Genomic DNA, 25908 nt, shown 5'->3' with positions numbered 1-25908 from the left:
CAGCTCCACTGCAATGATCAAGACACGAAAACAAAAAGTGCAGACTGAGCACTAAAATGTCAGTTTGCACTCAGAAATGCATCTTTTCATTCTTTCTTCATGCTGCATCAAAGTACAACCTTACCAAAACACTTTACTCACAATACGTGCTTGTTTTATAGAAAAAAAAAATTAAACTAATTAATTAATAATCAATTTACACACAAAAGGAGCCTTTTGGCCTTTCTGTATAACAGTAATCTAAACAAGAATATTAATTTTAGGTCTGAATTTAAAAGCAACACCACATTTACAGCTAATCACTGGCTTATTAGATACAAAATCTCATCACTGTCTAACTTTTCCTTCCATCATTTATCTCAGAGAAAAAAGTAATCTAAACTTCTTCCCACATTCAAATCAATTTGATCTTTTTCTTTTTAAGTTTGTGTGTGTGTCAAACTTTTTCCAAACACCTCCAGATAACAGTTGGACGAGTCATCCCATTTTAATTTCCACTGCAGATGTGTTCAAATCTCCTGGCTCTGTACAATCAAATACCTCGGAAGGAGGCTGGGCGAACACGTCATGATTTACACCGAGACCGGCATTTCCCCAGTTCTCAAGGGGCTTCGAGTTTAACTCTAGAAGGATTGCAACGTACAAACACGTCCTACGCCATAGCGCAACTTTACTTCTTTGTGCCTGTTTTCTTCATTTCTCTCTCAAACTTGTGTATACAGCCGCTCTCAAGAGGAGGGTGATCCTACGGCCAGCCATTACACTTATGGAAAATATGCCGGTATAAATTCAACTGTTCGTCTGCGGAAAATGTCTCAAAGCTCTCCTTTTTTTGACCAGGTGGCCAAGGTGTTTTATGTGGTGTAGTTTGAAAAATACCGTACAGTAATAAATAAATACTTATATGAAGTTATCGTACCATCGCTGCAGTCCGACTTGGAACCAATGCAGAGGCAGGAAAATTTGGTCCAATGGCTGTTATTGGCCCATTTTGTGCCTGTCCCAGCAGACTGTGTATGTCGCTGGGCAGACTGGCGGTGGAGCCCACTGCGTGGTTCCTCAGAACAAGGATTGCGTCATCCAATCTGTCCAGGCGATCCTCCATTCGAGACTGGGAGGACCAAAGGGATTGAGAAATGAAGGGTTGGGGAGAGAAAGAAGGGAGGAAAAGAAGGACAGAGCAGCTTAGTATAAGCACATTAGGACAAAAATTGAAAATGCTGATTGTATGGTGAGAAAAAAAACCAACACAAGATAAAGAAGGCAATTCAAATGCAAGATCAAATGAGCCATTTCAGCTTGAGTTGTGGAAGTCAGGATATGTTCTCATTTGTTTTTCAAATGAACAGAGGCACTACAGCCACTTAATTTCATTGTCATCTGAACCTAAGCTGATTACTACAAGCTGGCATGGCTGCAGAAAAAAACAAAAACAAAAAAAACGACAACAACATAACATGACAATAAGGCGACAGAAGTAGTAATAAATGAAAGTGCATTTCACTGTGAAGAATGTAGTCGAACTTGTGCAAGAAAACAAAACGATGTATGGAACACGCAATGGGTAAAAAAAAAAGAGTCTATCTGAAGAGTACCTCGCAGACATCCTTTAAGAAAGACATGGCATCCTGGAGATGCTCATGTAACTGCTGATGAACTCTGTTTTTCTGGCAAAGTCAAATAAGAATAAGAGAGAATTAAGAAAAAAAGATCAGAATCTATAAATACTACAAACACGCTGTGGGTAAAGACTGTTTTTTTGTTTTGTGAAAGCACATAGAGAGAAAGAGGCAGGATTTAGAAAGAAGCACACAGCTGCTGACGACTCACTTTGTAAAGATAAAAATGGTTCGCTGTTTGCGTATTTACAGACCCCTACTACAGCACTTGTCACATTTTCTGCATCGCCACAAGTTTAAAACTTTACACTGACTTTATGTGCTGGGATAAATAATGTTGTTGTCTTATGTGCCTTATTGCTTTGCCTTCTTATGTTCATTTCATCCAGCTGTGCGTGTTTTGTTGATTACCAAAGTCTGCCGTTTTTAAAAAATTTGTCTTAAACGAATATAACTACTGTTCACAGCCCAGTCCAGTAACAAAATTAGTCATTTTGACTGTAATCTAATCCTCAAAGAGCTTCATCACCATTTCCGAGAGCTCTCTGGGACTTTCCAATGTTCCAAGTAGTTCTGTCGTAACTACCAGAGGACCGTGATCTACGATTTTATTTCAACACACTCTTGAACGTTGCTGAGAATAAATGAGAATTTCCTTCACTGGCTGCCAGCTGCATTTTTCATTCAATAAAAAACTGCAATTGATTTTTTTTAACCTCTTAGAAGCCTAAATGATTCAGAAACAACCGGGTATGGGTTCAAGACATTCTTAAGGAACATCTCTACCAGGTAGATATTGGATCCTTTATATTAAACCTGGATGTCTTTTCATTGTTACGTGTGAATACGGATCATGAAGGAGCTTTGCAGACGATGTCAGGATGAATCTATGTCCCTCTAAGATCACAGCATGGCTAAAAGCTCCATCCTTTACTTCTGCGGGTCTTCTCTTTGAGGTCATAGAAACATATAATCATGTTAAACTTCGACACCAATACAATTTGAATTGTTGGTGATATAAAAATTCAATATCGGTCAATATTTTCTTTCTTTCATACACATGAAACATAAATGCATTTTGTTAACACTTATGATCCATATGTTTTATGAATTCACTTGTTCACCCATTGCTTGGATCAGCTGGGTTATTACCTAACATTATACTGTCTTTATTTATCATATAAATATGTCTGTGGATCTGTATAGTAAGTTTATTTAAGTCCGTTTATCCCTTGAATAAACTCCCAGTAGAGTATGTAAACACATGACATGTGCATCAGTTAGCAGGGCTGCATGAAATCTGATCTTCAGCTCTGGTCGTATGGCAGCGAAGGAATTCTGGAGAAGAGGTTCAGCAAACAGCTGCCACCCCCACACCAGCCCCCATAACTAAACCCATCCCCCAACTGTCATCCCAGACCCGGCCCACAGAGTGGAGGACAGATGGCATGCCCCAAGGGACAGGTATTGTTCAGTTTGGTTATCCCTCTACCCCCACCTTCCTCAGCAAAACATTTGTCAGACAGGAATCTCACTGTAATGCTAGCTCAGTCCTTCATGGGCAGCTTATCTAAAGCGAGCATCCATCATATCCTCCTCTCACTGAATGATGGAGGCGGGCAGAGAGCTTACCAGTGAGTGAAGGGAGTTCTCATAATTTGGGGAGGAGGGGGTCTGCCCACCAGCGCGAGGCCACTGGTTGGTACCTGAGGAGAGACAAAGTGAAGGTCAGTGTTAACACTTATCTGATTCAGTTTTGGCCAAAAGCCTCATCCTGGTGCGCCGACACAAAAAAATCGCTCACTGACAAACACAATAACACGCAGTCATAACACAGTGACATCCTGATTTTCTGGTCTCTTGTTGTTCTATGAGAGGTATTTTTATCTTTCAGAGCTTAACTGCATCACTTCCTGATGGCTGGACTGCATCCTGAGACGTGAGCCAGCGCAGGGTTTGACTAACACCCACTTCCACCCTGAAATGAACGCTGCATCTGCACATTAATAACCATGGCTATGAGAACAATGTGAGCAGTGAAAAATATCACGCTCAGGACTAGTTTTCACGCATGTTTTAATTTTATTCCAGAAACGTGCAAAAACATCAGGAACCAGTAATCGAAAGTGCACCGTTGCTGACTGTTTTAGCACCTGATCTTCATGCAGGCTTTTGGTGAAAGAAATAATTACATGGGCTTTCTTTTTCTTTAACTTTTAGTCAGTTTAAAGCATCTTTGACTGGTGATGTGGTAGCACTAAAGTTAGTCATCTTTATATAATTTACATCTGTAAATATATGAGCCTGAATATTCCACTAATGTGTCCCATAAAGTCAAATCTAATTCTGCTCTAAATAAAGACCAGTGCATTTTAATCATATGATCTAAATACAGAGATATCTAAGACACTCTGCACTGGGAGAGAGATTATAATTTACCTTTGGCACAGTGAGTTTTTGCATGTTTATCTGAGCCAAAAATTTAATCTACCGGCCAGTACAGGAAAGCAAATCAAGCTGATTTGATCTGGTGTAAATTAAAGAAGAGGAATCCACATCTGCTCATCACATTTCCAGCTACAGTACAACATTTCTTTCTTTCCTTTTCGGAGTCGCAATTATCCAAGTAGTGCCAGCCATGTGCAACAAGAGGCAATGCATTATACTGCAATCAAATAGCCTTAATGGACTTTGACAGTAATGAACCTTTCCAGGTTATTTACAGAGTAGGATAGGGTGTCCGTAGTCTTTCCAAGCTCTTCTGGTGTCTATTATAGTGTTAGGATGCTAAACCCAGCCCACATCCTTGCAAATGGTGCGCACTGCTGCGTGATTCACACAAGGAGACTTTGTTTCTGCTATCAGTCATTTCGCATGATTCTAGAAATTCATTTTGCTAAAATAACCGGCAATGAAAAACCCATGATAAAGGCAGAGGAGCCCTGAGGAACGCTGATGATTTTTTATTCTTAATTTACATCATTTCAAAGCTATAGCGTGCTGAGCGGGGTGCAGTTGTCCCAACTGTGAGCAGACTGACGCAGCGTTTTTATTTCTCAGTTTTACAAAATCAGACCGATGTTGTCAGAGCAAGTACACAAATAACTTAGCTATTAAATCCTTTAAAGCCTAAACCATGAAATAACTTCTAGAACATTGTGTTTATGTATATTAATTTGCATGTGTGAGTTTTAATTTGTATCATATTTGCTACATTTGACATTTTTTTGCAATTATTTCTTAAAAATGTATTTTTTCAGATTTTTCAGGGGGAAAAAAAAACAATCACACTGATGATGCAGAAGCCTCAAAACCTCTTGCAGTAGATATGACACACTTGGCTTTAAGGGGTTAAAAGTGGTAAAAATGCAGCTGATGTATATTTTTGACAAACACTAGAAAAATCACACTTTTCACGCTCAGGGAACTTCCATTAAATCATCCCAATGAAATGTCTAACTACTCTTCTGTGGTCTTATGAGTTTTCATGTTTCTGCACACACACTCACACACAGCCTTGGAAAGCCGACTTTAATTAACAGACTATTAAAAGTGACTTTGGAGGAGGAAATGAAAAAGTCTCTGTTCTGCCTCAGCTTTCTCCCAGGTGAGTGAGACAGGAACTTCACATAAGCCTCTGCTGGCTGGCGGCTATGAAAAATTAGCCTGAAGCTCTGGTCCCCAAGTGCACCAGAGAAGGCTAATTGAACAAACCAGCCTTGAGTAATGTGCTGTATATTGGTGCAGTCCCAATGATGAATGGATTTGGAAACTTACATCAACAACTAGCCAAATTTTGGGCTACTTTCAGAGGATCGTTCTTTTTCTAAGCCTGGAGGCACATTAAGGACGAATAATTAGTAAAACTATATCCTTTCCCCATAATTCCACATGACATATTTGGCAGCAGTGCTTTATATATTATATAGATATATATCTATATAATATGGATTTTCTTCATTCAATAAAACACTGAACTGTTTTTTTCAGCTTGTCATATTGTTGCAGTTTTCAGGTGAAGCGCACTGTACTGGAAATAGGTCAACAGACACATCACCGCCACTCTGATCAGCTGAGTCACAGCCACCTTCCTTCACTCACTGGTGAATAAATGGGGCATTTTGCCGCCTGGTCTGTGTGTGTATGCGTGTGTGTGTGCTGGGGGAACAGCTGTCCATGGGGCAGGGCAACAGCTGAGGAAGAGGGGGGCATACGTAGAGACAGCTGTCGCCACTCCATTACCACACATGACACAACTGCCCGTTAAAACAACACACTGGGCTTTCCCTTACTGTCCCCCCCTCTCATTCTCTTTCCATTGGTCTCCCGCCTCTGTCAACATATCTGACGGACCATTTTCTTCGTCTACATCTCTTTTTCGGTACTTAAAAGTACTGTGTACTACAAACAGGATCCCCTTGATGGGGCCGCCCTGATTTCCTTACTACTTTCCTGCTTTTGTTCTCTGAATTTGTTGCAGAAAATAATTACAATTCAGAGGGAAACTGGTCGTCCCATCCCCCCCCCCCCCAAAAAAAAAAATCTAACTACAAAAACACTTGTCTGGGAAAGCAGGATTATATAACAATAAATCTACTCCTGAAACTGTTTTACTACAAAGTAGAATGAATAGTATGAGCTGCTATTATAAGCCATAAACGCAGTTCAGCAAATATGAAAAGCTTTTCAATAACTTTAAACCCACTTCAAATACTTTCATTACAAGATTTTTAAACCCTTCGCCGCCCCAAGAGCCGCAGTCATTCCACAGTTTGGCCATAAATTTCTATCACTTAAAGGAAATGACAGCAGAAAAAATAAACTACACGTAATTCTGAAGGCTTCATTTAAACTCCCGAGCTCGAGCAAAGCGCCTCCTAAAAAGCTGCGAGCCAAAACTTCTCTGTGATGTCACCGGGAGTCAATGCGGAGCGGCTGCCTCAGCCACAAAAATAAAGCTCCTGACGCAGATGCAGGTGAAGAATAAACTTGTAACACAGATTTCATGCTTTCAGTATAAATGGTGTCACTTTTGTGCTCGTGGACCGCAGAAAGAGCACAGCCAGCAGATAAATCTGGCATGAGGCATCTCTTCTATTTGCTTGAGATTAAACTTCCTTGGAACATTTTCGCGTTTCTTCAGTTTTAAATACTCATCGTGGCTGTCAATTCAGTGGATGTTCAGCCTTATCCCAGACTAAACTAAGCTTTCTTTTAGGATGGATTCATGTAGAAATGGCATTAACCGCCCCGACTCAGATAAAGCACGGAGAATGACGACCAAATGATTAGAGATGCTCTAAAGCTAAAAGGGGGTATTAAATTAAGTTTTAGGGAAACTCTTCACAATTCACTCTACTTAGGCTTTAATTAATCCGACTAATGCAGCACAGAGTAAAAGTAATTAATTGAATTAATTGAAGTCACAGGGCCCTATATTCAATGACCAGTACAAGCAGAGCTGTGCTGTGCCACCCCATGCAGCAGACTGTGACAGCACTGAGCAGCTCCTTCAGTGGGAGACTGCGGCACCCACGGTGTGGGACGGAGAGATTTCGCAGGTCTTTCCTCCCCACTGCTGTCAGACTCCACAATAAAGACTTTAACTGATCAAACACACACATCCACACATGTGCAATAACACTAAGTGCAATAATCTTTTCTGTCATCGTTGTATTTTTACTCAGTTGTATATAGCATTTGTATTCTATTTTTATCTTATTGTATATTTATTTTATTTTATTCTACTGTATATAGTATTTTATTTTATTCTATTCTGTACAGTTGTGTACTGTATTTATTCTTATTGTATCCTAATTTTTGCCTCATAACTTTTGCACTGTCCACTTCCTGCTGTGACAAAACAAATTTCCCACGTGTGGGACTAATAAAGGTTATCTTATCTTATCTTATCTTATTACATAAAATACAGACCTTCAAATTCATTACTTCCTCTTTTATTCCTGAGATGCATGACGGTGCAGACACGGTCACAGTTACTGTATGATGTTTTGGCTAATGATGTGAGATAAAGCAGAAAAAATTAGCTGTGACAATAACTCCAGCGTCCACACAATAACACACTTTCCTGGAGAAGCCTACCTGTCGTTAGCATAGCTGTTTAGGAGGGATGACAACACTGAGTGAACAAGACTCAGTTTATTAATCAAACTCTTTCATTTGCCTCCCACTTCAGTTTCAGCCAGCCTTTTTATACTACATGAATCAGAAAGCACAGCTGGAGACAGCCTAAAGACCTGCCTTTTTGTGTGGGTTATTGCACTTGCACAGTTAAAATAGGGCACATATTCATGAAAGCCTGATAATTAGCTTGGCTATTCTAGGAAAAGAAATAGCCACTAAGTGTGTCACCGGCACTTTACCTGGGGAAAAAAAAGCCTTTATGAAGCAGTTTCTGCTGGTATCTAGTATATGTGTGCAGACAGTGTTTATGAGATTAAAATCCACAGACTGGTGACCTACCTGGCCTTCCAGACGGGGTGCCAGCAGCAGTCACCACGGTACCCGCTGAGGCTGCACCTGATGTGGCTGTTAGAGGTGAAGGAGAACCCACAGGTGTCGACGGATTGGATGGAAAACTACTGCTAGTGTGGTCAGGTGAGTAAATCTGCAGAGGCAGAGAGGAAGACATCAGGAGAGACAGGATAGATTAAAAAAATAAAAAATAAAAATAAGATGAATTTGAAGCAGGGGCGTGTTTACCAATGTACACCACCCTTCTATAAAAACAGTAAAGTAAACATGCTTTTCCGGCTTTCCAAATCAAGTTCCTAACATCAAATGGAAAATTAGCCAAAGTCTGTTAAAAGAAAGCCACCAACTTTCTCTGTTTCAAATGTTTCAATGAGGTCTTTGCACTATTTTCAATTAAATTAATCCTTTAAACGCACTCTCAAATTTCATTTGTTTTTTAACCTTTTTAGGAAACGAGGCTGTTTTAAAGGAGCACACTTTATTTTCACTCGTATACAGACTCTCTGCTTGTAGGTGTCCAGTTTTTCCAGTGTGCAGACGCCCAACCTGGAAACCCCGTTAAGCCAACAACAGCAAATCTCAAGGGGCACAATTCAGCCTATAGCCAGAGATTATACTCTGAGCCATATATCAAAACCCCGTCATATTCAAATGTTGTTTATTCTTGCTTCTTTTTAAACCTCATAGTCTATTTAAAGAGGACAAATAGTTACATTGGAATTACTTTGGTTTCATTGCTGCAATACTGGCAGTTTTCTTCGTGCCATCCTCTGATAGGTCACGCTGAGGTCACCGAGTTTTAGGATGACATGTCAATCACAAGGGAACGAGGAGATTATGTCTTCAGAACTTTCACAGGGATTTCATTTGTTTAAACAAATGCTGGATTAAAGCACAAACACGTCCCTGATTTTTTTTTTTTTTCCTCTTTAATAAGAGGATATTTGTGCCATAATGGAACATGCCTCGGAGAAGTCAGGGTATTACAGTGGATCCTGACTAATTAGCAGAGAAAAAACAACAGATCCACAGAGATTTCTCCTCCAAGTTAAGATCAAATTGAGCTTGAAGGAAAGCGTTCAACTTCTGTGGGGATGATAGAATGCACTCATTATTAATAATCTCCTTATTCAATCTTGATCTCGGGGCTTTAGTTTTTCAATCAGCTTGGAGTATCAGGATAGAGGCTTCACTGAAGTGTGTGGCGCTGAATGTGGAGGAGGATCGGCCGTTGTCTGAAGGGAAGAATGAGTATTTATGCCCCGCGACACTCAGAGAGCAGAGAGCTTCTCTCTGCTCAGCATTTTCACTCCCAGACATGCAATTCAGTGAAAAACTAAGGAGGATTAATAGCGCGGTTAGCTCTGCGTTGGAAACCAATAAAACTTAAGACAAATCTCCAAATTTTTCTTAGTTTCTTGACAGCTGTTTATAACCGTGACTTCTGACCCGACAATATATGACTTTCTATTCTTTTCACTCACCGGCTAATAACACTGCATTCAAAGTGAAACATGGCTCATTTTACTGGAATAAATGAAGCTCCGCCTCATCATCAGTTACGCTCCCGCAGGCGGCATTGGGCCAATAAGCACGGCCAATTTAAAAGGGCCGAGAACAAAAGCTCTACAAAGGGGGGCCCATGGAGTTGAGCCACAGCAGTTATAAACTCCCCTGTGCACCCCTGATCCATGCACCCACCCCCACCCTAGTCCAACCGTGTCCATTTCACTCCAGCTTTGTCATGCTAATAGAATTGAGTCTGCAAATATAAAGGACTTAATTTGTTATTACCATGCCCAAATTCTCATATTTTGGATTCACACTCCTAAGAAATATTCCTCTTAAACGAACAGCTCGTGCTGTGTGTAAAATTAAAACGCTGCTTTCATGTTTATGCAACATGTTAAACACCATTTGAAGATTTAGTTGAAATATCGAGGATCATAGGTTTGAAATCCAAAGCAAAAATACATCCAGTGCGTAAATGGAAACAGCAAATATTGTTGCTGAGGAAACAAGGGACGAGTTTTGGATAAAAAGTGTCTGTTATGTCACAAAAACTTTTACATAAATGCACATGTACGTCATCATTTTCGTCATGCAATTCAAATGGTGACGTTTATCTGTGAGTCCACTTCGGACACACAACACTATAAACAATCTAAAGGACTGAACCATTACAGGATGTCCCTGAAGTGTAATCCATTGGCTTTAGGAGTATTTTTTTAATGTACAGTTGCCTTTCTTGAATACTCTTAGTTTAAGCCCACAATTATCCAGGCTTAGGCCAAAAAAACAAAAGACAAAAAAACAACTATAAACTTGTCCTCTGGGCTGTTTTAATCAGCGGTCAGTATAGCATTTAATTCCCTGCATGATTATGGAGGTCACCTTCTTTGGAGACAAAAACTAAAAAAACATTTTTTAAAAACAAGGGGGGGGTATTTTTACTTTGATTTGCAGAAAAATCAGAACCATTTGAGCTCGAGGGCTTAAAGAAGTCAGACATGAGTTTCACACTTGACTAGAAATGCAAAAACTTCTTTGAACTTGACCAAAATGCCTTAAGCAACACTGACGCTACTTGGAAAATACTTAGTATTGATAGGCAACGTTTTCCATCATAGACATAACAGCGTAACTCACCGAGGCTAAAGCCTTGCCCAGTGCGTCTCCAGTCTGTGAGCTTCCAGTGACAGTCCCCCGATTTGCAGCAGCTACAAAAACACAGAGCGAAGCTTTGTAATCGCAAACTCAGACAAATGTGGAGCGGTTACAGTGCACAAAGCAGCTGTCCCCCTGCATGACTCAGTGCCTTCACAGAATGAACATTCAGCTATGATTACACTGCGGTGTCAGTAATTAGCCAATCTGAGCAGGTAGCTGAACTGTTAACACAAGAACGTACCCATGATCCCATCGGCCGAGGTGACGGACGGGGTGTGTGCCGCAGTGACGAATGGTGAAGTGCTGGTGTTGCTTCTGTGGAAGCTGGACATGGGAGGAAGACTGGCATTGATGTCTGGAGAGACTGAGTGTGCGGGGTAATTCTGGAAAATCGGGGAAAAAGATAGGTGTTATTTTCAATCATAAATGTGTTTGTGTGAGACAGAAAGAAAGAGCGAGCTTATTTATTTATTCTTGAAATTAAAAATGCCCTTTGACGTCTTCCAGGCTGTCACGCAGTAAAAGTTAGTGTAGCGGGGGAGGGACAGAGATAAAGAGAGGGCAGGCAGCATCTGCAGCCTCCCTGTGATGCCCTGCCAAGTGAAGCAGGCAGGCGGACGAAAAAAGATCAAACGCTGACACAAAGAGGGTCAGCGGTGTCTTCACTGATAATAACCAGACAACAACTCAAGACACACACAGATCCCTCCGACTGAGGGAGATGCGCTATGGGAGAGCAGAGCAAAAACCAGGGCTTCAACAGAATTTATTTGCCCTGCGTGTTCAACAATACACACTGGATCGTTCATGTAAACGTGAGGGCAAAACAGAAACTTACTAGCAATCATCTATCACTTATTCATAAAGCCTAAGTGCCGCCGGCCGAGCTGTGAAGCTTACCACACGGTCGTGTGAGTGCAGGCTGCTGTAGTTTCCTGACTGTGGCATGTGAGATGAAGATCCTGCGAGTATTCCCCCGTAGCCGGCCTGACTGATGCCATTGGACGAATTCCACGGGTCAGACGAACTGTGGGTACCATCTAAAACCAATAAACATATCACTTTAGCAGACAATGGATTAGAACTGAAGGAAACAACATGTTAGACAGACGGCTAACCCCCTAACTTTACCCTTAAAATTTGGGGGTCATCCAAAGAGCACTTTTTAGGTTTTTTTCCCTCTCGGGACTGAAACACGATCCTTGTCTTGAACACAGCTGAGATAACACAAACGCTAAAGAGCAACAAGAAGACGTTTTTGTGTGTGTGTGTGTGTGTGTGTGTGTGTGTGTGTGTGTGTGTGTGTGTGTGTGTGTGTGTGTGGGAGTCAGTCCCACTGAAAAAAAAACTGAGCACACATCTAACAACTCAATCTGTCTGGCAACATATAAACTACAAAATTAAATATAAACATGTTTGGTTCAGTGGTTTTGGAGATCACAATAACCGCCAAGGTTATAACTGTTAACAAAACTAAACAAAAAACTAAAACTAGGTGTAAACAAAATACTTCAGTCATCTGAAATACATTGTGAGCTTAGAAAATTGACTGAAGGCAATTTTCTTTCACTTTATTTTTTGTCAGTCTGGCCAAATGCATTAACCTAACAAACACCAGGAGGCTTTGATGCACATGTTTTTTCGTGACGCATGACACAAAGTGTTAAATTTCTATTGAACATCTGATCTCTGACACAAGCCACCCACATTATAATAACAATAAATTCAAAATACTACTGAAACTAATAAAAACAAAACTGAAACGAGCAAACCCACTCAGGTAACTAAAAATGCAAACTAATGGAACAAATCCATGTTCTAGGTGATAACTTGATGAAAACATACCACACTGACTTTAATTTAGGCCAGAGGTTCTCAAAGTTTTTGTGACTTAATGGGAGTTTAAACAGTCGGCAAAAGCTTGAGACCCATGCAGAAAAAATGCACTCATCTGGTTTATGCTGTTAAATATGATGCTTGTCCTTGTTTATGAGTTGGTGAGATGAGGTGGCTGCTAGATTTCTTGACATTAGCTGTGTTTCTCAGAGGTCAATGGCTGGGATCGCAAAAAACCCAAAAACCCTCAAAAATGCTCACTTGGTCTTATCCTGCTTATCCTCTAAATAATGAGGAACGAGCATGAATGGAATATACAGTAGTGCGTTTAATCCTTGTCATACTTGCTGGTTAATCATGCACAAACTCAACACACACCAGTGTAATAAAAGGCCATTAAAAAAAAATAAGCAGTGGATGGTCATTCTATCCAAAACATGGAGACTTTGCTTTGAACCTACCGAAGAAAGTGCTTGCAAACATACTGCTGGAGGGTTTTGGAGAAGAGTACGAAGGTGAATCTCTGTTGAAGTCTTCTGAGTTTGGAGATGGTGCGTACACCTGCCAGGAGAACATGATCGTCATTAGAAGAAACCGAAACACCAAGGCTCGACTGTCACACACGGTATGAGGGTGTTCAAACTCATTCAGCTCTCTTATATCAGTTTCTGGGAAGTAAACACGCTCCCTAAAAATGCAAAGCACAATCATATTAGGGTCTATACAAGTATGTGATCTCACACGCACACATCCACTGCAGAAACAGCCCTACAACTATAAATACACACATTCTAATGACTAGCAAGCAATCAAGCTCATGACGGGGGGAGTGGATTATCAGAAGTATTTGCATTTCAGATCAACTCAACCTCTAATGGAAGTATAATGACACCCGCTTACATGCATAGACTAAATGCCTGGCAAACTGCAGCATTCCCAGAGAGGCAGAAATCAAATAAGCGCTACAAAAAGAGCCTGCTTTGCTTTCTTTATACTTCTACCTGCAAGCTAGCAGTGGAAAGGAGACACAATGAGCACGCTGTTGTACAGCTGTGAGTGTGTGCCAATCTGGGCGGTGAGATCAAAAAGACTGGAGTCCAAACACCAGTGATGTGGTCTCTGACTTCATCCACTCCAGATGGAGGTCGAGGAAGCGAGGCAGCGCATAAAGGAGGGAAACAGGGAGAAAAAGTTTTGGACAAATTCTCCCTCCCACAGACAGGACTGGATGACCCCACTGTCGTGTAACACTAATCAGAGCCAGACCTGCCAGCTCGATTCCACCTGCACATTTCCAGCTTGTGTCCCCACTCAGCAAGATAAACCTGCCGTTTAATGGCCTCATTTCACACTCAGATGTTGACAGCTCACTCCTCCAAATTGGTTCCTAATGCACGTGGACGTGATGACGACCACAAAGGTTGTTTACTTACTTAAGTTCTTTTATGACGGGGTGCTGATGGAAAATATGCACGGCAAACAAAGTGTTCGTGCTGAAACGCTCGCACATACACGTGAACATCACATCAAAATGCAGCTTAAGCGAGACTCTGCTGAGTGAGCAGGTCTCCCGCACGCTGTTGTCTGGGTGTGTAATTAAAGTGCTCTGGGAGGGGTGCAACCCTCATGGGTCTTCTGGCTTACACATGTGACCAGGGTTGATAGTAAGTTCCAGAGAGATCTCAGGTTAGCCTCACACGGGAACCCGGGCTTTGTCTTTCGCCTCTGTCAGACGCTCAATGGGCAGCATATGGCAGCGGATAATGCTAATTGTCCTTTTTACCCTGGGCTAACCAGTCAAAGCATTAATAAACCATCCCAAACACCGGGTGCCTCATTCCGCCAGGCCTATGGAGGAGAGGGCCCGCCTGGGTTTCCTTTTACAAGGCCATTAATTAAAAGCCGTCACTCACACGGATCAGCACACCAGCACACGCCTATACTGGCTATTTGAGCACCAGCCGTTATTTCTTAAATAAAATCAACACAAAAGATAAATCTTACAGTGGCACCTTTTTTATTTACAACTAATTATTTGAATATGAATCATAAATTATGAAAGCAAACAATGACTTTTAGTTAATGATAATCTATGAAACTTGATTTTGGTGAATATATCCTCCACATCTTTCCATGTGCCTCCCAGCCTTGCGGTACCTGCGTTTGAAGTTCACGCCTTACCGATCAAAATATCAAAGGCTGAAAGAAAATCTGTCGACGACCACAAAGGACGTCACAGAATAACAGGATGGGAAGGGAAATGTAAAAATAAATAAAAGTAAGGAAAGAATCAGTCTGTCTAATTGCCAAAAACCTCAAAGACAAGAGTTCAAACACACTCTTAATGGCTTGTCCTGTTTTATATGGTATGTCTTTACTTGGAATCGAACCAACTCTCTGGGGCATTTTGTTTCAAGTCCAAATCTTAAACACTTACAGGGCTTAGAAAGAATCGATGCCTCTTCAAACTAAAGCTGAGCTCAGTCTGCTCTCTTAGAGGGGCGTTGTTCGACATTTGTGTGCGATATCTGCCAATGTTTTTTGGAAAATAAAAGCTTCAGTATTTTTATGCATAAAACCGTGACACTAAGCCAACACAAAGACCAACTTTTAGTGGCACGATGTTTTGATGTTGTAAGAGTTAGCAGTGGAAGCCAAACGCTTACATGAGCATGTGAAGAAATAAAAATTTCAGTGAATTCACATTTAAGTGAAATATAAACATTAAATGCCCTCAAAGAATTGAATTCTTGACTAGAAGAAAGCAAAGAAAGCAACTGAAGGAGATGGATAGATCTGAAGAGAATAATAATGTTTATTCTATTATATCATATCTAATAAAAACATATAAACTGCTAAACAGCTAAATCTTACATCCAAATGTAACGTCAAGAAGCACAAAAACACCTTCCAGTCAGTAATGTCACAAAAATTTGGTTTTGGCATCAACACAACTTTGCTGACTAATCACAGTATGCCGTACCATTTATGCATATACTCTGACTTTGTCCTGGATATTTAGTCAAGCATGCATACTGCAGTGCAGAAAACACATGTGCCATGTAGGCTTCTAGAAAGCAGGATCCAACCTGTTGCACCAGAAAAACAACAACAACAACAGGCATGTGGCACTTTAAAGAAAACATGTTGTGACATTAGCGTTTTTGCTATTTTCTGGTCTAATTTTATGTCCTTCCACTTGTGAAGGACAGCTTTCTGTGAAGCAAAACAACAACCACCACCAGAACAGCAACAACAACAACAACAAAAAGGGGTCTAAAAAAATCGCTGCAGGGCTTTCGCTTCAATTTTTTCTTTTTCACTAATAGGCAACGGAAGAAAGCTCAGTGAGCTGCTCCATCTGTATTGGTACCGTGCCACCAACTCACAAGCCAATGGCCCACTGTGAATTCTCCCAGTGCTCCAGATGGTGAGCCTGCTATGCAACTCTGCATTATAACAAATTAGTGTGGATGAAGTTGGTGCAAAGAATGAGCACCATCCTTCTTTTTCCTTGCAAGCAAAACAGAAAAAAAAAGAAAGAAAAAAAAGTTGTTGGTGGTTATTTAACAAGTGCTTTTGATCATAAAAGTTTGCCCGTTCCGTCCACATGCTATCAATTTTCTCCCCATCACCAAATGTAACACAAGCCTGTTAATACTTAATATGAAAAAGATCAAAGTCATCTTTTGTGCAGCGAGAACAAAAAGGGAAATGCCGTAATGGGTTATGAGGAAAGCTGAAACACAAGCATGAGTAACATGACCTTTTAAATACAATGCCATAAAAAAGCTAACCTCTTCATTTCTCTTTCAAATGCCCTTTTTATCTAACAGCAAAAACAACACGTGCAGTGACAGGTGGAAATCTGTCTGCGTAATTTGCTTATGACAGGATCATTACTTAAGGATTACTGAAATGCACTGCAGAGCTACTTCACCCGTTGTTAGACTGCCCTTGAACAGACTCATCAGTCCACTAGATTTTTACAGTAAAACACCTCAAGCATAGCTCGTCTTTACACCTACAAGTCCACACACACACACACACACACACACACACACAAACACACACAAACACAAAAACTATGGAAACTCCAAAGTTCCGAGGGCAGCACACTTTAATTAACGTATGTATTGACACAAAAGCAGTCACAGAGAAAAGCTTTTTAGAGTAACAAAAATCAAAGAAGTCATTACAGAAAAGTTCAGAAATCACATTAGGCTCCCTGTGGCGTCAAGAATGCCAAAGTGATCAAAAACAGATGGAATAACAGCAACACTGGTGCTTGGAGCTCAATCTGCAAACAGGAAAGTCTAACCTCAACAGGCAGCCTCTTTCCCTTAATCATTCCCAGACTCCCACTTGTTATTATTTCAACCCAGTCTCGGAGTTGAAGCAAGCAGCCAGTAAAAATAATTCAAGACTGCAAAAAACTTTCTGCTGCTCTGCTTCATTCTCTGCATGAGAGGAAAATGCTTTGGAAAAAAAAGGGCAAAACCTCCTTTTTTAAAATATGTCTAACCTGGAATATTTACTTGTACGTGGTACAAAGCAGGTTTGAGTCACTTGTTTTAATTGCACTGTGTGACAGCTTTAACTGATGCAGTGGAAAATGAGGCAGAGGAGCATCGGACGCTTGCACTTGCATGCAAGGAGGCGAACAAAGTGCTTTAAAAGTTCAAACCAATTAAGTGCAAAAACTTCACATAAAATCAGACTGACAGTCAAAGGGATACACTCGTATACATACACACACAGGCAACCACACTTTATACAGCTCCCCTCTGTCTCAGACACACACACATTCCCAGAGAGACTACTCACCGATTTTCCGTTGTAGTAATACATTAAAGAGTTACTGCCCATTCCAGGGACAGGGTAGGCGCAATACATTATAGCTTTAACAATTTAAGTGATAAAGGTATAGTACAGCGGCACGCTAGCTTTCTCTCTAGACATACATCCAAACCGTTCAAAAGGGACTAATAATTCTTTCAGTACTGGCCTTCACACACACACAGACCCACTCAGAGGAAACTTATGCAAAGCAGGATTGTACCATTCCACACTGTGGGAAGGGGTGGCTGTAAGAAGGGAGTGGCTCGTGTGGTACATCCCTCCCTTAAGCCTCTAAGTGCTGAGGCGAAGAGGACGAGGAGGGGGGAAGGGAGTCGACGGGGAGGTGGGTATAGAAAAGATAAAGGGAAGTGGGTGGGACGGAAAACAAATGTGTGAGCGGATTTAGAAAGAGAGGAGAAAAAAAAATGTTTTAATTCCAGGCATAGAAAAATGCAGATTTTCTGCAGGGGAACCCCGACAAACTGGAACTAAAATAATTTTGTTCTAAGCAGGGTTTTATTGTGTGTAATTCAAAGGCGATCAAATGAGGGCTTTAAATAAGTGCGGCGAGCCTGTTCTCTTCCACACGTTTTAATCCCGGGCGTCTAATCTTTTTGTTTTTGTGATGATTAAATGAGTCTACAGGCAGTGAGGTGAATTATGGTTTTTGGAAGAGCAAAGCCATCTGGAAGCTCATTTTACCTGTTCCCACACATGGTTTGCACCCCAACAAGGAGTCATTAGAGTGGAGAGAGTGACGGCTCAACATTGCAAGAAATTTTTTTTAAATCCATGAATCCAAAATCCAGCCAGCAATACAACGGCTGATTTATGAAATGTGAGAGTTTGGGTGTTAGCACAGGGGGACCTTTAGCTGGAGCCCCTGTAAACACAGAGTTGTAAAGCATGCAACAGCTGCAGAGGGGTTGGCTTGTGACGTCGAAACAGGAAAATAATGCTCCATTTCCTAAACCCTGGGGGCCTCAGACGGGGGAGAACTAAAGGGGTGGGTGGGTGGGTGGGAGCAAAACATTGACAGCCATTTTACCATGGTTTACTGTCACTGCAAGCCATACAGCTCCCCATTACCTTTATCACGGGGGAGGAGAAGGAGGGGTGGGGGTGGGGGGGTAAAGGAAAGAAGAAGAAGAAGAAAGGAGGGGAGGAGGCGAGAATAGATACCATATTCTAGCAAGAGACCGGTCTGGACAGCCTGACTGGAGCCTTTCATGTGTGCCACTCGAAGCTTGCTCGACTAAACACAGGCCTGTAGACTCATTGAGAACATTACTGTTATAGAAAGATGAAAGCTTCCACTTCCTTAAGAAAACTAGGCCTTTATTATGCTTTTGCTTTTAGTACTGTTATTATTTATCCCCCTTTCTTCTCAGAGGTCCTTTTAAACTCATCCAAAACACTGGCTTTGCATGTTGTTACCCCTTTAAATCTGGCACTGTTTCAAGTTGATGCTTTAAGGAAAATGGTCATGATAGAAGTGTTTGAAGAGATCTTAAAGCAAGTCCAGACACACATCGCAGTGTTGCGAGGAAAACACATGAAAGCAGGGACAAATGGGCACAGACACACACACCAGTTCTGGCTGATTCAGGATACATCAAACTAATTTCTCTCACTGCTGACTCTGAAGGAGAGAAAATGCCTAAAAGAGTTCATTAATTTATAACTTATGAATGACCGTGACTCACAGTTCACAGTCTTGATATTGCTGGAAATCGTCACTGTTGAGCTGGGAGGTGAAGGTTCAGCTCCGCCCACCTGTTCACGCGATCCTCTCTAAAGACACTCAAGTCATCACAAGGTGCTTTTCTTGGGATTTGTTTGGGTGTTGAAAAACCCCGAGCAAATCCACAGGCTGAGGTCACCCCACAACTCACGCATGGATTTAGCGGTGATGTCATCGGGCAGGAAGATTGCTTCCTGTAAGAAGCTCTGGTTCTAATTAGGGAGGTCTAAGTGCGGGGCGCATGAGGGGATTCAAACCTTCTCCCTCCCAAACTCCTGGCTTTATCATGAATGGAGACTCAAAATTCAGTGTTTCTGTGCATTAAATCAAAAAGACCATTTTTTATTACCATGGACCATTAAACCCGCATTACCCAGACAGTAGTAACACTGGCAATGATAGTGATGGTTAATATTTTTATAGACTCTGGCAGCGTGATGCCAATTTCTAAAGTTAGCTGACCTGGACCCAAACAAACAGCAGATGGGGGATTACCCAAAACAGGCTCATTAGCCCTATTTTTATGTATTTTAAGTTTTTTTTAAATAAATTAATTTAAACTTACTTACAAATTTTTTTTTGCTTACATAGTGCTCAAGAGCTTCGTTTTCTTTACATATTAAAGTCTATTAAAGTGTACAATGAATCAGCTACTAACTGATCATCAACAAAATCATCAAAGTTTCTGTGTTCATTTTATCACAAACTATAAAAGAAAATGCAAAAACCTGTTCACTGCACACTTGATGTCTAAAAAAGGATTAAATAATGATCTCTGTAAAGTCTCAGTTACTGTATGACAGCTTGCATGTTTATATTTAACTATAACCTCTGCGTATGCTACAGAGCCGTGAGCTTGTATAATTGAGTCCAGTTATAAAAATTAAATTTCCCGGCAATACAAGCACACTGTACTGCAGCAGAAATCTCATTAAAATATGAAGATAAAACTAACAATATACATTATGCTGCATCAATGAATTGCATATGAGGAAAGTATAAAAAGTCAGAGCAAAGAAGTGAGTTACTGAACCTGTTTAGGAAATTGATGCTTCAAAGCCAGCTGCAGGCTTTGATACTGTTAAAGGCATCAGAGTGTAAGTGGATGAAGGGGACAGATTAAACACGAACGTGTATGAACAATAAGATGAGTGGCACTGATTTTTGTAGGGGTGCATGAAGAGGAGGGACAAAAATGAAACTTGGGGTTGACAGCACTGAGGCCCGTCTGCATTATTTATCTCCATACCCGGAGAAGAAACACACACACGAGGAAAAACTGTTAAGACTGTGAACACTACTCATGCAGATCCATTCAATCACAGTTTTGCCATGTGAGGCCGGATCCTGAATTCTTCTGTATGAGAGCAGAAGCAGAGATGCTTTTCATGGAAATTTAGATGTTCTGACAAAAAGGAGAGGACAAGACAGATGCTATACAAGAACACAGCACGACGGCAATTTTTGGTTGATTTAGGAGCTATATGTTCACGTGTCCCAATTGTTCACGTAAGATGTTTTTTGTAAGATTAGCCTATAAAACATTAGCCTATAAAAACATTTGAGGAAAAAAACCCTCACCTACAGTTATAAGTAAGAGAGACTGACTTTGGATCCATCCGATCTTAAACTACAAACTAATTTTTAAGAAGGGTTAAATTTCTTTTTCCCATGAGATGCCACATCGTTAATCCTGACTTCTTTGTGTTTTCCGCTTGAAGAGTTCAGGGAAGTGAAAGTAGACACCTCCTTTTTGCATGAAATGTAAAAAAGTGCTGGGATGGGACACCTGTTTGCTGTTTTGCTGCAAATCTATTTGACCTCTTCATAACAGACATTAAGAGGGGAAAAAGTATGTTCTGGGACGGATGGCACATGTTTGAAATTTCAAGTTAAGCCTAATAATAGGCTTCAAAAGAAGAACTGAAGCTGTTTTACAAATACTGAATGTCCACATTACAGACTGCAATTTAATACAAGTGACACGACTCATGGACTCATCAGCAACAATGAAAAAAAAAAAAAAAGCACCCTTATGTTTTCAATCATACTTACAAGAAGAGTACACACATTTCAATAATTAGGCACTTGGACTAAAAACCTGATGGCAAGAAATGATAACACAAAGCTTCTAACCATATTTATTTTATTCTCCGAGCTAACAGAAATAAAAGGAATTTTAAAAATTTACATAACACATTTGTGCTGTGTTTGGACATCTATCCAAAACCATATGGCAGGGAAACTAAAAACAACCTAATAACATTATTCTCCTGAAAGAAAGCTTCCTTTTCTCCTGCTGCTTACACTTTTACTTCACACTGTAGAATAAATGTGAAAAATGTGTAAACCAGAAGAGAATAGAAGAGATTGAAAGAATTGAATAAGACAGAGCGAGACTGGGGCATAGAGAATGAAGGCTTCTGTGGTTAAACGGTGAGGGTGTAATCCTTCAAAGGATTAGTTTCATTACCTTCACGGGGACTCATTCATTTGTTCTGGAAGGATCTAGAAGGTCACTCCATCCGGGGTACAGATATGACCCAGTGGCAGCCCAGAATCACTATTTTGAATCTACCAACTTAATTTTTCACATGATTTTGATTCTAGTTACAGATGATGTCACCAAACAAATAAATAACAGCACTGTTCACTGAGCAAAGCAAACCCCTGATTGGCCGTGACACAAGTAGGACAGTGCTCACTGGAAGTGCTGGGCATCTTAAAGGTGTAACTTATCTCGCCAACGGCAGACAGCAGAGCCGGTGAAGACCACAAGAAAGCTAATCAATTAACATCCTGGAAGCATCAACGCAGCAGAGACAGAAATCACCACTTCTGGTCAGATCTTTCAGTTTAAAATAAGATAAGATTATCGTCTCCCACAGGAGAATATCGACTGAGATTTGGTGAAATTTGAACAGATGAAGCTGCACCTTTACTGCATGTAATTTCCTTGCTCCATTTCCCCTCATTTCCTGCCTTCCTCTACTGCTCCTATCTAATAAAGACTATCAAAAAAAGGAATAAACAGGATGACGCAGCGGTCCAGTGAGTTGGAGACTGACTTTCTATCCACTAACTAATTATGTAGGATAATTATGGAGGATCGCAGAGCTACCCCAAAAGATCTTTATATGATCCTCCGGCCAGCCAGAACTTTGCAGGAAAAGAAGACTTACAGGGTGTCTTTCTACGCTGCAAAACCATCCCTTAAATGGCTCTTTTGTATTTTAGACTGCATGACGAAAAGCTCATTCATCCCTCTGGAGTGCTGCAGGGATGACTTTTGTTGTAGGCCAACCTGAATGTTAGCATCACCCTGGTTCCCTCGCCAAAAAAGCAATGGGATTTTTTTTTCTATAGGCTTTTAGTGTAACATATAAGTGTTCAATTCTTAAACATTTAATTCTGCATGATAATCTCCACAAATTAGCAGCACAGTTATAACCTGAATAGTAAAACGTGGGTATTTGCTTGCATATTTGTTGTAGAACAAAATGTGAGAATGACTAAAGCTTGTTATTACAGCAGACCTTATTTTTAGGCATTGAACAAGAAGCTTTGACACAAGAGAACCAGACGTACAAAAATGCAAACCTAGTGTTCATTCTTTGGCAGTCTGCTGCAGCTGATGGGCAGAGGTGAGCAAACATTTACACCTGCACATATTGTGTCTGCACATGTTCAATTTTAAACACCAACACCAACATTATGAAAATGATTTATTTCTCTGGGTCCTTAAACGCTTCAAGAATAAACAATAGTAAAATTCTAACGCTCCAATACTTCCGAGCTGAATAAACTTCCTTTGCCTTAGAAGCAAGCTGACCGGCACACCTTCAGAAACCTGAATAGTCGCCATCTATGGTCATTACACTGGTCTCATTTATCCCTCAGTAATACACACATCACACATTACCTCTGACCTACGGCAGAATCCTGTGGTTCAGTGATGTCTTTTCCAGGTCGCAGCAGCCACCCTTAGATGGTCTCTAAATAACAAACTTAGTGATTGTTGACAGGCTGTGTTCTTGAGTCTCCCAGCGATCTCAAATCAAGGTTTGCATTAATGCCGTACACTCACGCAAGGCTTACATGAATAATTTACAACAGGCCAGAATGTGAGTAATGACTTTAATCTGTGCATTATTTTTGTGCTCTTAGTCCTTTTAACTCCTTGTTCTCCTCACAGATGAAAGAGGTCAGGCCTCTGGATTGTTTGTCTGTTCCATTATCTGCAGCCTCTAATGTCAGTGGTAAATTTCAGCCACCCAAACAAAGATAAACACAAAGCCCAGGGTCCCAGAGGTGGCTGCGACTGTTCAGCATCATCCCGTCAAACCAAGGATGTCTATCTAATCAGCCATCTGATGAGGTCATCTCTGGGGAGCTCGCTAACTGGGGTCAAGTCAAAGCCTACAATATTGGCCCCTGTCAGTTTAATCACCTATAATAACAAATTCAAAACAATGACATACAGAACATACACCAAATTCTAATTTTTACAGTGAACTGTGGAACAATCAGGAATAATTTCCAGCTTTACAGGTGTTACTCTTTAAGAAATAAAATTAAAAGACGACTTAACATTTGCAGCTTGGTCTTTTATCTGCCCCTGTTGTTAATATGAAACCCACAGAAGTAGGGCCTGCTGCCCGATAACAGCAACCAACTGTCAGCAATCAAGTCTTTTTGAGCTGTGCAAGTATTTAATATTAGCTAGTGGTCATGATACTAGAATTTAAAAACTTGATACCAAAAATCAGGAAAATACTCCATACGCGATACCACTTTCAACACCACAGGGAAAAAAGTGAGAAAAAAGAAAGCGTAATTAGCTTTTCTCTGACAACGCCGCACTCTAGACAGATACATTTCAAAGGCCTAAAAACTGTATCAGCGTCATTATTATTGTTATTAATCCAATATTTCCCCTGTTTCACATTAGAAACCATTAAATTGTACAACGAGACTGGGAAACAGATCTCTGTTTAGTGACTTCCTACAAATAAATAAATAAAAATCAGCAGGCTACTTCAGGATGTAATTGAAAGTGTATGCATGCACGTTTGTTTATAATGTTCATCCCTGCGGGTGTCATTGTTTAATTCATGTTTTTGTGGATTTACATCAGGATATCAAAAGGCAAAAACACAAAACATGCAACTTTATGCTTTTCTGCTGGGTGGCCCCAGAATCTAATTTTGCCTGAGACTTAAAAAGGCCCGGAGGTTTACAAAGGGCTTTACTGATGCATTTCATCTAAGATCTCTTCCCTGAGCCCCGTTACTGTCCCATCCTGCCACGGTTCAAAGGAAGAAACAAAAAGAAGCTGCTCTCTCTACAACAGGAACCCTAGCTTACCGCTGCAGTATAGTATTATTCTTGTCTTTGAGCCATTAATGGCAGATGGAGAGAGAGAGAGAGAAAATATACCATTTGAAAGTCATGCACCAGACAACACTGCGAGGAACATTTCTAGGTCTTAAGATTCACAGCCTAGAGCAGACTTCCTTTCTTACAGCTCGCACAGTACAAATCTCTCAGAAACAAGGGTGTCTGAGTGATCTGTCAAAAGCAAATGTCAATCTTTTTTGTCATCCACACTCAGGGTTCTCGCTTGCAAAAGGCCCCGAGGGGAGCCGAATCTCAGCCCACCACTTTCTTTCTCTCATCCTGCAGCCATACCGTCACCAAAGCCAGGGAGGAAGTGTCACATCGAGCCGCTGTGCCTCTGACAAGGCGGGGATGGGGGGATGAGGCGGTGGGGGAGGACGGCACAAACGCTATTTACACAAACAAATTCGACACGCACACAGAGATACACACCATGCCCTTGCAGATTCCCAGAAATATCCTACAAGAGGCAACTTTCCCCCACGAGCTACGAGCTTTCTCTCCCTCCTTCTTCAGTCCTTCTTGTCAGACAGGTGCCCACGCAGCTGCCCATCAGCATCCCTCAGCGTAGCAGCCTGTCTGTCCAATGACAACAAGCTCTGTCCTTCATATCCACTGTTCAGATTATACAGTCAAATAAAAGCAGGCGGCCAATGAGATCCGAGGTGTCTACTGTAACAGAACTAATGCTTCTATCGGTATCTCCCGCACAAAGTGGTAAGCTATAAATTTATAGATAAACAAACAGCTTTGAAGAATCCTTTAAACAACATATTGCTAGGCATATACATCACACGATTATACGATTACAGCCACTGCAGAATCCCACGTCTGCAAGCACACAGCCAGCAGACCACAGAGGAAAGTATGAGTGTGGTTGATGTGGGGGTGGGGGGTTTGTCTGTATATAAGATGAAAAAGCCCTATAAACATTTAAATATTTGCAATCACCAGCTGGCCCGTCTAGATAGTGTTCACATCCCGGTGCACTGCAGTGTCAAAACCTAACTGCACAGAGGATATGCTCCCGTAAATATTTTGATTCAGCTCCATCATGTAGTGTACACACACATCACGCCTGGACTTGCATCTTCCATTGCCCATCTGATTTAAAACTCTGAAATTTATTTTTAGACTGAGTGAGCAAAGAATACAAGCTGGGGAATAAAGAGGGGATTTGAGAATGAAATAAATAAATAAGAAAATTCCCAGCAGTAGACATAATGATGGGAAGCACTGTGTTGATTTTTTGATTTTTTTTTTTTTTAAATCGAGCAGCTATTCAGGTCTCTGGTGAGGCTC

At 40.9% G+C, this 25908-nt stretch overlaps 1 protein-coding gene across 3 annotated transcripts in view; it reads right to left on the bottom strand.

Annotated features, from left to right (window-relative positions):
* tcf12 (transcription factor 12) overlaps window positions 1–25908 on the bottom strand; it is an 87823-nt gene that overhangs the window by 7881 nt on the left and 54034 nt on the right. For 2 of the 3 annotated variants that reach the window (XM_084933287.1, XM_084933278.1), the window contains exons 9-16: window positions 13082–13181; window positions 11685–11824; window positions 11026–11167; window positions 10764–10834; window positions 8103–8247; window positions 3252–3325; window positions 1596–1667; window positions 920–1111 (exon numbers count right to left, since the gene is read on the bottom strand). In XM_084933287.1, coding sequence (XP_084789413.1) covers window positions 920–1111; window positions 1596–1667; window positions 3252–3325; window positions 8103–8247; window positions 10764–10834; window positions 11026–11167; window positions 11685–11824; window positions 13082–13181 — 936 coding nt within the window. The remainder of the gene's footprint in view (window positions 1–919; window positions 1112–1595; window positions 1668–3251; window positions 3326–8102; window positions 8248–10763; window positions 10835–11025; window positions 11168–11684; window positions 11825–13081; window positions 13182–25908) is intronic. The other variant, XM_084933295.1, reaches the window with a different exon arrangement.

Source organism: Perissodus microlepis, chromosome 1 (assembly GCF_051167445.1).
Source record: "Perissodus microlepis isolate ML-2025 ecotype Zambia chromosome 1, ASM5116744v1, whole genome shotgun sequence".
Classification (NCBI taxonomy): Eukaryota; Metazoa; Chordata; class Actinopteri; order Cichliformes; family Cichlidae; genus Perissodus; species Perissodus microlepis.
The sequence above is the reverse complement of the archived record's forward strand: the minus strand, read 5'-3'. Positions and strand labels throughout refer to the sequence as shown.